This window comes from Rutidosis leptorrhynchoides, chromosome 4, assembly GCF_046630445.1.
Source record: "Rutidosis leptorrhynchoides isolate AG116_Rl617_1_P2 chromosome 4, CSIRO_AGI_Rlap_v1, whole genome shotgun sequence".
NCBI lineage: Eukaryota > Viridiplantae > Streptophyta > Magnoliopsida > Asterales > Asteraceae > Rutidosis > Rutidosis leptorrhynchoides.
In genome coordinates this window covers 27,756,097-27,770,490 of record NC_092336.1, presented here as the reverse complement: position 1 = coordinate 27,770,490, position 14,394 = coordinate 27,756,097, and the positions used below count along the sequence as shown (strand labels likewise).

At 34.2% G+C, this 14,394-nt stretch overlaps 1 protein-coding gene across 1 annotated transcript; it reads left to right on the top strand.

Annotated features, from left to right (window-relative positions):
• Positions 1-1,779: 1,779 nt before the first annotated feature.
• Positions 1,780-8,934, top strand: LOC139844309 (uncharacterized). Its single transcript, XM_071834532.1, has 5 exons — positions 1,780-2,052; positions 2,153-2,281; positions 7,698-7,862; positions 7,965-8,273; positions 8,794-8,934. The coding sequence occupies exons 1-5, from the start codon at positions 1,780-1,782 to the stop codon at positions 8,932-8,934; spliced, it is 1,017 nt and encodes a 338-aa protein (XP_071690633.1).
• The last annotated feature ends 5,460 nt before the right edge of the window (positions 8,935-14,394 follow it).

The following is a 14,394-nucleotide window of genomic DNA, read 5'->3' as shown; positions in this document are numbered from 1 at the left end:
TGTGGGGTAGAGGTTTCAGTAGGTTTAGCCATATGGAGGAACCATGTTTTTTTTTTTGATTGATTGATGATGGTTGGTGTAAGTTACAACAATTTATATGGAACAATGAAGGTCGATTAATGCCAGAGATATTAGGAGGCATTGATCAAGAAACGTAAGAATAAGGGATATGAAAGGGGTGGAAAATTAAGAGTTGTTGGTTTTAATGGTTGGTAGATTTAAAAGATTGAAACTTAACTTACAGTAAAGCACTTGAATAAATGATCATATTCAACATTTTATATAAAACAATGAAGGTTGATTAATTCCAGGGATATTAGGAGGCATTGATCAAGAAACGTAAGAGTAAGGGATATGAAAGGGGTGGAAAATTAAGAGTTGATGGTTTTAATGGCTGGTACACTTAAAAGATTTTATAAAGAAAAATAGTTTTTATTAAAAGAACATATATTTTCTTTACTTTTAAATTTTATTTGGCTCATTTATGAAGATGGGAGTCAGTTTTTAATTATATATATAGATATAGATTTGCGTTCATAAATACGAGTACATGCTAAACTTTCAATTGATTGATGCCAATATCCACACCAGACTATAAACCACAATAATAGACACCCACGTCTAAGACTATTCTCAACCATGCCATATTTCCTCATCAGAATTAACCAATGTACTATGAAAGACCTACTATATTATTGTATTTAATTAACAAATGTACAAGTAAGAAGCCTAAAAGTACAAGCAAACCATCCGTCCTCAAACATGTTGAATAACTATGAAATGGAAATCACAATATTGTCCATTGAGATCTGATGTGCTTGTAGCCCCAAAACGCATTGTGTCTGGTAAGGATGTGAGTTACTTTATAAGTGACTCAAACTTACAAATTCTATCCGATGTGGGACGGGTTATTACAAACTCCCCCACTTAGAATCCTGACGTCCTTGTCAGGCCGAAACAAATTGATACCCAGGATCTATACCTCAGGAGATGCACGAGCCGAGTGCCCGTCACACCCCGAGAGGCTACCATCTGTAACATCCCGTCTTACCACGATCACATTATTGTCCGCTTTGCCCGCATGATCAAAGAGGCTTAGAAGAAGATCGTAGCCTTCCATGAACTTAATTTTGTTAACTATTCATGTCTTTGCTGCAACGTTTTCATTTGTCGCCTAAAGTAAGAACATTTATTATAATGAAGAAGTTGACTACAACTTTTTACAAGTCTAAAATCTTTAGTGATCAAGATATGAAATAACATAATGTGTTACAAAGTATAAACCACTATATATATATATATATATATATATATATATATATATATATATATATATATATATATATATATATATATATATATACCCAAATAAAAACAACCTTCATAGACCTTTACGTGTTAACCTTCACAAGTATACAAGGTATTTGTTAAACCCTTGTAATTACTAGATAATAGCCTAATTTGATGTTAATTACTACAGTAAGTGAGAACATCAAACTTTTCTTCAATATTAAATTCTCTTTTCTTATCTTCACTCTTTAACCAGAGCAAATATTTCATATAGACTTACACTAAGCTCACGTATAATTAGTACGCCAATTAATATTTCAATCGTGGTGGATAGGCGACCCCATGGTGTACGCATAGGTTTGATAGGTTGTACCTATGGTGTACATAGGTTTAATAGGTTGTAGGACTGCCCTTTTAACAAAGTTATTTGTGTTAGTGTATAAATATCAAAGCCTACAGGATCGAGGCAATGTGTGACTAATTAGAAGTATGAAAGTGTTGGTGACTGGTGCTTCATGTTACTTGGGTGGAAGACTCTGCCATGGGTTAATCCAACATGGTCATTCTGTTCGCGCTTTTGTCCGTCAAACTAGTGATCTTTCCTTCCTTCCTATGTTGTCGGAAAACATAGATCTAGAGCTTGCGTATGGTGACATGACTAATTATCCTTCGATTCTAGCCGCTTGTTCAGGTTGCAGTGTGGTGTTTCATGTCGCTGCTATAGTCGAATCATGGCTTCCAGATCCTTCAAAGTTTTTCAATGTAAGCTTTGAAACTCAAGGTAACATTCATAATTTCATATATGTTTTACCAGTTTAATATTATCTTAATAAACAGTACGCAATTAATACGCAATGAGTAGGTAAATGTTGGAGGTTTGAAGAACGTACTTGAAGCGTGTAAAGAGACGGATACAATAGAAAAGATCATTTATACGTCATCGTTTTTTGCTTTGGGATCAACTGATGGATATATTGCCGATGAAAGTCAAGTAATTACTATTGTTTGTTGTTTGAGTGTGACATAATTACAAAAATAGTCAATGTGGTTTGTTCTATTCAGTCTCTAAACTTTTATTTTAATAAGAACGGTCATTATGATTTGCAATTGTTGCAAAAACAGTAAGTAATTGTTGGAAACTAAACTTGATTTGGGCTATTTGTTTTGGATATGGGCTTGCAAGTATACAAGTATATGGATCAAGATTGTAGTCCAATATCTAGAAACTTCATGTAATGTGTAGTAGTCAATGTGTGTAGAATAATCATGTAAAAATATTCAAGTCTAGAAAATACTTAGGAAATATCTAGATATTAGTTGATGAAGAGTTCTAGACTACTCCATTGAGTAGTATAAATAGAGGGCTTCACCCCTCATTTGTAATCAAGCAAATCAAGTAATAAACAAAGCCTTCAAGATCAATCAAACATCTTAATTATCAATCCTCTCTTCCACAAATAATATACACATAACCTCCTATTTCTAACAAATTGGTATCAAGAGCTTGGTTCGACAAGATGATGGCCAACAATGTCATCACGTTTTCTCGCCTCACAAAGGATAATTATGATCGATGGAGCATCTAAATGAAGAACTTCCTAGGTGGACAAGACTTATGGGAGATTGTGGAGGAAGGCTATGAGGAACCTGCAGAAAAAGGTCCTCTCGGCAAGGAGAAAAAATTAATGAAGACGAACGATCAAAAGGCTCTTTCCATCATCCAACAAAGTGTAGATGATGGAGCTTTTGAGAAAATTGCAAGTGCAACCACCGCCAAGAAAGCATGGGAGATCTTGGAGAATTCTTATAAGGGAGTTGATAAGGTGAAAAGGGTTCGACTACAAACACTACGAGGTGAGTTCGAATCCTTAAATAAGAAAGACTCAGAATCAATTTCTGATTATTTTACAAGAGTCTTGACGGTTGTCAATCAATTAAAGAGGAATAGTGAAACTCTAAGTGATGTAAGAGTCATTGAGAAGATTCTTAGATCATTAGATTCAAAATTCGACTATATAGTCGTAGCCATCGAAGAATCTAAAGATCTAGAATCAATGACTATCGATGAACTCATGGGTTCACTACAAGCCCATGAAGAGATGTTCAATAAGAAAAATAAGGAGCCTTTGGAGCAAGCTTTACAAGCAAAACTCTCTTTCAAGGAAGAGAGCAGTGAAAAGACTCATCAAACGAGTCAACGAGGTCGTGGTCAAGTACGTGGCCGAGGACGAGGGCAAGGATATATCAAACGTGGAGGTTATAGTTCTTATAAAAATGAAGAAAGAAGTCAAGATTTTCACCCGACAAGAGGTCACGGAAGAGGCGACACAAGTAGAAGGCCAAGGTATGACAATTCTCAAACCAAATGCTATAATTGTCATAAATTTGGCCACTATGCTTTGGAATGCGGGAAGTCAAACAATTACGTGCAAGAAAGAGCAAATTTAGTGCAAGAAGATACCGAAGCCGTGAAAAACACTTTGTTACTAGCATGCAAAGGTGAAGATAACGGAGAATCAAATTTGTGGTATCTCGACACGGGTGCAAGCAACCATATGTGCGGTGACAAAAACATGTTTGTGGAGTTAGACGAGGTAATTAGTGGAAATATCACCTTCGGAGATTCCTCTAAAGTCCTGGTTAAAGGCAAAGGTAAGATTCTCATCCGCTTGAAAAATGGAAGGCATCAATTTATCTCTAACGTGTATTTTGTGCCCAATATGAAGACGAATATACTGAGTATTGGACAACTCTTAGAGAAAGGCTATGATATTCACATGATAAATCGTACCCTTTCTTTAAGAGTCCAAAAATGAGGTTTGATTGCTAAGGTACCAATGTCAACGAATAGGATGTTCATGCTAAATATTCAACATGACATTCCAAGATGTTTAAAAGCATGTTTCAAAGATAATTCTTGGCTTTGGCACATGAGATACGGGCACTTAAATTTTAGAGGCTTAAAATTATTATCAAGTAAAGGAATGGTGAAGGGTTTGCCTCCAATTAATCATCCGGATCAAATATGTGAGGGATGCCTTCTAGGAAAGCACTTCCGAAACAGTTTTCCAACAGAAGCTTCTAGTAGAGCGAAGAAACCTCTAGAACTTATTCACACGGATGTGTGTGGACCCATCAGCCCACCCTCTTTGGGTAAAAATAGATATTTTCTTCTATTCATTGATGATTTTAGTCGAAAGACATGGGTTTATTTTCTAAAAGAGAAGTCGGAAGCTTTTGTAATGTTCAAGAAGTTTAAAGCATTTGTGGAGAATCAAAGCGGTCTCACCATAAAGGCGATGAGATCCGATCGTGGAGGAGAGTTCACATCCAAGGAATTCAAGGAATTTTGCGACAACAATGGGTTACGACGTCCTCTAACCCTTCCGTATTCACCTCAGCAAAATGGTGTTGCGGAAAGAAAAAATAGGACCATTCTTGATATGGCTCGGAGTATGTTAAAGAGCAAAAGGATGCCTAAGGAGTTTTGGGCTGAGGCAGTGGACTGTGCAATCTATCTAGCAAATCGCTCGCCCACTAGAAGCGTCAAGAACAAAACGCCCATTGAAGCTTGGAGTGGAAGGAAGCCCGACATCTCACACCTTCGAGTGTTCGGAAGTGTGGCATATGCTCATGTGCCAGATCAGAAGAGGATAAAGCTCGATGATAAAAGAGAGAAACTCATATTCGTGGGCTATGACTCAAGTTCGAAGGGTTACAAGTTATACAATCCCAAGACCGGTAAAGTAATCTCAAGTCGAGATGTGGTGTTCGACGAAGAAGCAACATGGGATTGGAATGTTCCCGAAGAGGAGAACTACGACTTTCTCCCTTATCCATTCGAGAGTACTGCAAGGAACGAAGAATATCTTGAAGTTCAAGAACCTTCTAGTACACCACCTCCGCACTCTCTACGTACTCCAACCACTACACCTAATGAAGTGACACCAACATCAGGAGGAGAATCAAGTAGGCTACAACATCCCACAAGGAGCATTAGGGAGTTGTACGAGGTAACCCAGCCTATGGAGGATCTATCATTGTTCTGCCTTCTTGCCGATTGTGAGCCAATAAGTTATGAAGACGCAGCAAAAAGCCAAAAGTGGAAACGTGCTATGGACGAAGAGATTCAAGCAATCAAGAAGAATAATACGTGGGATCTTGCCACACTACCAAAGGGACATAAGGCTATTGGTGTAAAATGGGTGTACAAGGCCAAGAAGAATTCCAAAGGTGAAGTTGAAAGATATAAGGCAAGGTTGGTGGCGAAGGGATATAGTTAACGAGCCGGCATAGACTATGACGAGGTATTTGCTCCCGTCGCTCGTCTAGAAACTATAAGATTGATAATCTCACTTGCGGCTCAACATAATTGGAAGATTTATCAAATGGATGTCAAATCCGTGTTCTTTAATGGCCATTTAGAAGAAGAAGTCTATATAGAACAACCTTTGGGATACATCGTGAAAGGCCAAGAGAATAAGGTGCTAAAATTGAAAAAGGCCTTATACGGGTTGAAGCAAGCGCCTCGGACATGGAATAGCAGGATAGACAAGTATTTCCAGCAGAATGACTTTACGAAATGCCCCCATGAGCATGCCCTCTACACCAAAGTTAGCAATGATGGAGATGTTATGATTATGTGCCTATATGTGGATGACTTGATATTCACCGGTAGTAATCCCAAAATGTTTGAGGAGTTCAAGAAAGCAATGGTTCGGGAGTTCGAGATGACCGACATTGGACTTATGGCTTACTATCTTGGGATCGAGGTAAAACAAAAGAAAGAAGGAATATTTATATCCCAAGAAGGTTATGCGAATGAGGTGCTCAAGAAGTTTAAGATGAATGACTGCAAGTCAATGAACACACCGGTGGATTGCAATCTCAAATTGTCAAAAGATGATGAAGGATACTTGGTGGACCCAACACAATACAAGAGTTTGGTTGGAAGTATGAGGTACCTAACATGCACGAGGCCAGATATTCTCTACGGAGTTGGACTAGTAAGTCGATATATGGAAGCACCTACAATAAATCACTTGAAGGCGGCCAAGAGGATACTTCGCTACATCAAAGGTACGATTGACTATGGCCTGTTTTATTCGCCTTCTGATCACTTCAAGTTAGTTGGATACAGTGATAGTGATTGGGCTGGAGACATAGATGATCGTAAGAGTACGAGTGGTTTCGTGTTCTATATAGGAGATACAACGTTCACATGGAGCTCGAAGAAGCAACCCATTGTGACTCTGTCAACGTGTGAAGCCGAGTTTGTAGCAGCAACATCGTGCACCTGTCATGCAATATGGCTCAGGAAGTTACTAAATGAGCTTAAGTTTTTCCAAAAGGAAGCTACGGAGATATATGTGGATAACAAGTCTGCGATTGCTCTAGCAAAGAATCCAGTCTTCCATGATCGAAGCAAGCACATCGATACGAAATACCATTTCATCAGGGAGTGTGTTACAAATAAAGAGGTGCAGATAAAGTACACGAAGTCATTCGACCAAGTTGCTGATATTTTCACAACGCCTCTAAAACACGAGACTTTTCAGAGATTACGGAATATGCTCGGAGTGAAGAAATCAAGTTTAAGGGGGGCTGTTGGAAACTAAACTTGATTTGGGCTATTTGTTTTGGATATGGGCTTGCAAGTATACAAGTATATGGATCAAGATTGTAGTCCAATATCTAGAAACTTCATGTAATGTGTAGTAGTCAATGTGTGTAGAATAATCATGTAAAAATATCTAAGTCTAGAAAATACTTAGGAAATATCTAGATTTTAGTTGATGAAGAGTTCTAGACTACTCCATTGAGTAGTATAAATAGAGGGCTTCACCCCTCATTTGTAATCAAGCAAATCAAGTAATAAACAAAGTCTTCAAGATCAATCAAACATCTAAATCATTAATCCTCTCTTCCACAAATAATATACACATAACCTCCTATTTCTAACAGTAATTACAATTACTACCTTTTGTTTCATATCTGGTTTATTTTTATTTTGTATTTGATTAATCTTTGTTTATACATGTTATGAAGAAGATGAAAAAAATTAGGGCTTACTATTTTGGAAAAGAAGGTGAAGAAATTAAAGGTATGAAGGAGGTGAGGAAAAAGAGTAAACGAAAAAAATACCCTAATGTGCAAGGCATATGATGAAAGTTAACGGCATTGTTTAATGTTCATTTGACGGATGGACTGTTATAATATATACAAGCCACAATGATTGTCCTTGTCAAAGAAATTATTTTTTAACTTGAAATTTAGAACAAACCACAGTGACTGTTTTTGTAATTATGTCTTTGAAGGTCGATAAGTAAAGAATTAACTAGGTAAACAATATGAAAAACAGAAAAAGAAAATCATTTCCAACGAGTTTTTGAATATGTTTTACATAGATGCATTCAACCAAATATTTTTGTACCGAGTACGAGAAATCAAAAGTTATAGCTGACAAGATTGCTTTAGATGCTGCGAAGGAAGGGGTACCTATAATTGCTGTTTATCCTGGATTAATATATGGACCTGGTAAAGTTACAGGAGGGAATTTTGTGTCCAATTTGGTAATTTTCATAAACAAACTTATTTATGTGTTATCTGGTTCAACTTTCATCTATGAAAATGTTGATGGTTTTAATTTTTAACTTTTTATTCCATCTTATCAGCTTGTTGAACGATTTAATGGGCGCTTGCCTGGGTACATAGGTCATGGAAACGATAAGTTCTCGTTCTGCCATGTAGATGATGTGGTAGATGGTTTCATTTCAGCTTTAAACAAAGGTCAATTAGGCGAAAGATACCTTCTTACTGGAGAAAATGTATCTTTAAATCAAGTTTTGGATATAGCTGCCGCTATCACTAACACAAGAAAGCCTTGGTTTAACATTTCTATGTTCGTGGTCGAGCTTTATGGCTGGTTAGGTGTACTAATCTCTAGAGTAATTACCGGAAAACTTCCATCGATCAGCCCCTCGGTACGTACTTCCACTTTTATGCTTTATCCTATTGAAGAACTAGAAGTTGCAAGTATGAGTGTCTGACCCATTTTTAAAGAAAGATGGGTCAGTTCAGATTGTGTGCATATAATTCCTTGTATATCACTTGCAAAAATAAAATTATTAAAGATTTTTCTAACGATAGTCCTTAGGGTTGTCATTAATGTGAATCAATGAGTTGTACATGAAGGTATAGTTTTGACTTTTGTAACGCAGTTATTGAAGTTTACAAGTATTTTTTGCAGTTTAACGATAGTCTCGTTAGCAAATCCAAATATTAGTAAATCACTTTTTTTTCTAACGGCAAAAACGATGAAAATTGATAGGAAAGTGTTGACTCGTCAGATCAAACGAACCCAACCCGACCAGATAATTAAACCTTACCCGAAAAGGAACAAATATGTTATGATGACCCGATACCCAAATTAACCGGTTCACCACTTCTGGGTAGAAGGATTGATTATAAGTGATGTTTATAAGTTGTAATTTGAAACTGCAGGTTGCGTATGTTATGAGACACCAGTGGGCTTATTCGTGTGAGAAGGCCATAAGAGAACTGAACTACAAACCAAGAAGCTTAACTGAAGGTGTAGAAGAAGTTCTTCCTTGGTTGAAGAACTTGGGTGCTATTAAATACTAGCTAGCAACATGATTACACAATACGAGTTTCATCATATATATTACGGAGTACTTCTATACCTTGATCTTAGTACCAAAATAAATATATGCTTTTGAATTCTTTGTATCCCAGAATGGACAGCTAATGCATTTGTAGTTAGCTAACTGATTACTAGTACTTTCAGTTTCTTGAAAAACTTCTTCACAAAATATTGACTTGAATACACTGATAATTTTCAACTCAATATAAATTTTTTAAAATGATTATATGAGTTTTCGACTTTTAGGCACCTAAACGCACCCTTAATTTCAATCTAACAGCATATAAACATAAATATACCAAGAGCTAAACCGGAATAGACATCAACATATCTTAAACGGAGTACATCATAAATAAATTTGGCTTTATTTAAAATTTAGTTCATTTTTTTCGTTTCGGTTTATTCTGCAGAATGAAAATTCTTCAAAGTTAAATGACAAAATTACACGAATAGTCCTTGTAGTTTGTCAAACATTTTGTAGATAGTCCAAATTTTATGTTTTGACATGAACAATTCATTAGTTTAACCATTCAGGCTTGCCTGAGTGGCCACCGAGTTGCCCAATGAAGCACACCACCCGGGTTCAATTCCTGACTATGCCAAATTGTTCAAAAAGAGAGTGTGACTAGAGGGTGCGCATAATGCGCAATTCATCCGATACCAGGTCTCGCGCTCGGGGGGCTTGATTACCCGAGGTTTTACCTTCTATGGGGGAGCCAATGTGCTTTCCTCATAGGAGGGTTTCCTCGCTTACCAAAAAAAAAAAAAAAAAAAAAAAAATTCATTAGTTTGCATTTCTTTCGTGGATAGTCCAATCTTTAACTATACACTAGTTTTATTCCGTTAAGTGAGAGTACATTTTTCAATTTACATATTTTCCTCTTCTTTCTTCTTACAATTTCATCTTCATCTTCGCCCCCTTAAAGAACAAGAACCGTAAATTTTAAAAACCCTAATTCACAAAAACATTCATTGTTTTTTTGAGGTTTAAGGCAATAAGCACATATTGTTTTCTAAATTAAACCCTAAAATTTAGGGTTTAGAGTTTTAAGGTTTAACTGGGTAGTATTTATTGTTTAGATAAAATTAAATAACCAAAAATGATGTATGATAATCAAAAATGAAATTTTTTTTAGCCGATTTAGAATTTAGAGTTTAAGCTTCATTCGTCATTATCTAATTTTCTTTAAATAATTTATACTATCAGTTTGTTTTCTTATTGCAGCTAAGAAGATCTATGGTTGATGACAATAAGCTATTTGATGTTGGTGTGTAAGTGTATTTTAGTGCGTAAGTGTTGATTCTTGTGTGAGTACTTTTGTTATACTAAAGGTATGACCATCTTATGTAGTGCACTTTTACATTCGATTTTATGATTATATTAAGTTGTTCAAGATAAAAGCTTCTTAATTGGAATGGCCTTCTGAACAACTCTTTATGATAATATCAGTTTTGAACATGTTGCCCATGTAATTGATTTGACTCATTTTCTATTATGTATGGGTTCTGTTCCATTTACATTTGACTCATTTGCACTATACAACTATTAATTTAGATATACATTCTATCGTGTCCATGTCTTGAATTTTGACCCATTTACATTAGATTCATTTGCACCATTTAGGGTCGTCCTAGTCAATTTTATAGATCCTGCTCAAAAATAAATTGTGGACCTTTTGTATACCAAACTTTTACATTACATATTACATATATTACATATTACATATATATATTAATATGAAAAGAAAAATAGGTTCAATAATAAATGAATTTTACATACGTAGCAATTTATACTCGCAATGAAGCGCGGTTGAAACTACACTTATTAACACTCCATCCCTCCCAAATTTATGCTAGTACATCACTCGTAATTTTGATTTAATAATTAATACCAATAAACCTGTGTGATTATTATTTTATTAATTAATTTTAACTTATGATTGAGAAAGTATAAGTTTTTGGAGCTCAACAATACAATGTACAGGATACTATTGTGAATAATTCCAAACTTCAGAGGTTAAAAAATAAAACTTTCAATAAATTAAAACTTCCTTCAAGCTTTTAGGGGTTAAAAAGAAACTTGTATTAAAACAAAAGGCTGTCCTGGTTCAATTATTAATATAATCATGTTCGCCGTTAATATTTGAAAAGGGGATGATTCTCACACACACTTTTTTGATCCTCACACACTAATTGAGTATTATTAGAAGAGTAAAATGTTAAAATAGGTGTGTGAGGATCAAAAAAGTGTGTGTGAGAATCATCCCCCTATTTGAAAAGGGTAGTTACAGCATAACATAATAATCAGTTAACTGTGCTGAATATTTTGGGCGCATAATAGTTGGGCATGTGCAGCAACACTTTTTTTTTTTTATGAAAGGCAGATAGAATTTTATTAACCTCACAATGTTTTTACATCATAGCAAGACTCACTGAAGGAAACCAAATCACCATGATGCAAAGGTTGCAACATAGTAACATAGTTTTACATATCTCGACTAATTACAACTTATGACAAAAAGACTTGCGGATTGTGTAGCCAGTTGTGCCAATCGATCTTTATACTTTTGCAACGTTTCGCGATCCACTCAAAGCTCTTAACTTGTATCTCATTTAGTGCGACCGGCGGATTCCATCCTTTATTTGAGAAGACTTTTTGATTTCGGTTCTTCCATATTAGATATTAACACGTCCATTCCACCGCTTACCAAATCTTCGCACCCAATCTCGACACTTGATGAGAAGAGACCCCACGAAAGGCTTCATTAATACTCAAATTTGTAGTACCATGAATATCCCACCACTTGTAGATCTTATCCCATATAGCCAAACTATCATTGCAAAGTAAAAGAGCATGGTCCACCTTCTCAAAACAATCATTACAAATAGGATAACGGGTGGAATGAAGGTCTATACCTCTCTTATCGAGTTCCAACAACACTAGTAATCTTTTCCTTTTGGCCTTCCATACAAAAACCTCTACTTTTTTTGGAACAAAATTATTCCTCATTTTTTCAAAGTTATTTGTATCGGGACCTAAAATAATTGCATTTATTTTATCGGATAATACCTTAGTTATGAAACGCCCATACCACTCATAGACCAACGCCAACTATCCACAGATTCGGGACTGATTACAGCATCGTCTAGGATGGCCGTGAGCTGTTCGAGTTCTGTCAAAGTTATTCGTTTCGGTTTATTCCGACCAAATTTAAACTTGATCTTTATATGTTTCCGACACGATAAGCAAAGTCTGTAATGTTGAATCTCAAAAATTTTAAACTATGTTCATACATTCATTTAACCTCGACCAAACTATGACGATTCACGAACCATTATATAAATGGATATGATTGTATATATATATATATATATGTATATATATTATAACTTAAGAATATTAACAAAGTATTAAACGTATAATACTTTACATGAACGTATTTGTTTCAATATGATTATCGATGGAATTAGAAGATAATATCAAATGATTGATTTATCAGATACATTGTATGATTACGAGTCTCTGTTGAGAGGTCCACTTTGATTTAGGAAACCTTTCCTTTTTAACGGTATTCGAAATAATTGGTAAAGTGATTTACAAGTAAGAACAAATGTGTCAATTAACGAAAATTAGACAAGGGTTAGTGGAGATTCCTGTTTGAAATTCAATTCATGATTTACAATATTATCCTAGTGACTTTTAATACGGTAATTATTAGCTTTCATAATATTTAATGTGAAAGTAATATTATGGAATATAGATAACTTAGAAAATAAATATCGATGTTTTATTTTAAAATAATTTCATACGTTCCTTTAACCTCTGAACTTTATCTCACACTTCATCATCAAATGGTAATTTAAAAACTTGAAACCTATAATGAGTATTTATAATTTTATTTTCTTAATATGTTTTATGATATAACGATTTCCATTATTTTAACTTTTAAACAAAATGATTCTTAAATACAGTTAGTTTTGGAAAACAAAATCTTTATATTTATTTCATATAGTTCCAAACGTACAAAACGTTTTCAGTTTAAAAAGAACGTTATTATTAAAACATTTTATAAGATAATTTGTTTATGAATTTTGAAGGATTTTAATTAAAGCTTATATTATAAATTACAAGTATATATATATATAGTGTTTCAAAAACGAAAACGTAATACGATATAATATATTTTCTATTATTTAAACGATTATAAATGATCTTCGAAATATAATTATTTTTGAAAAACAAAAATATAATATTTTAATTCTATATGATATGTACAAAATGATATATATATATATATATATATATATATATATATATATATATATATATATATATATATATATATATATATATATATATATATATATATATATATATATATATATATATATATATATATATTTTACAAAGTGATTAATTATAATTTTAACTTAATACAAAACATTTTGGATTTAAATTAATACTATCATATGTATATATAACGAGACGTTGATTTATAGAAGCAAATGACCATAACACTTGAAATGTCCCGTTCATATTGATTATAAACGTTCCATATTAATTGATTTCGTCGCGAGGTTTTGACCTCTATATGAGACGTTTTTCAAAGACTGCATTCATTTTTAAAACAACCATAACCTTTATTTTATCGATAAAGGTTTAAAAAGCATTACGTAGATTATCAAATAATGATAATCTAAAATATACCGTTTACACACGACCATTACATAATGGTTTACAATAAGAATATATTACATCAAAAATAAGTTTCTTGAATGCAGTTTTTACATAATATCATACAAGCATGGACTCCAAATCTTGTCCTTATTTTAGTATGCAACAGCAGAAGCTCTTAATAATCACCTGAGAATAAACATGCTTAAAACGTCAACAAAAATGTTGGTGAGTTATAGGTTTAACCTATATATTATCAAATCATAATAATAGACCACAAGATTTCATATTTCAATATACATCCCATACATAGAGATAAAATTCATTCATATGGTGAACACCTGGTAACCGACATTAACAAGATGCATATAAGAATATCCCCTATCATTCCGGGAAATCCTTCGGACATGATAAAAACGAATTCGAAGTACTAAAGCATCCGGTACTTTGGATGGGGTTCGTTAGGCCCAATAGATCTATCTTTAGGATTCGCGTCAATTAGTAGATCGGTTTACTAATTCTTAGGCTACCAAGCAAAAGGGGCATATTCGGATTCGATCATTCACCCATATAATGTAGTTTCAATTACTTGTGTCTATTTCGTAAAACATTTATAAAACTGCATGTATTCTCATCCCAAAATATTAGATTTGAAAAGTGGGACTATAACTCACTTTCACAGATTTTTACTTCGTCGGGAAGTAAGACTTGGCCACTGGTCGATTCACGAACCTATAACAAATATGTACATATATATCAAAGTATG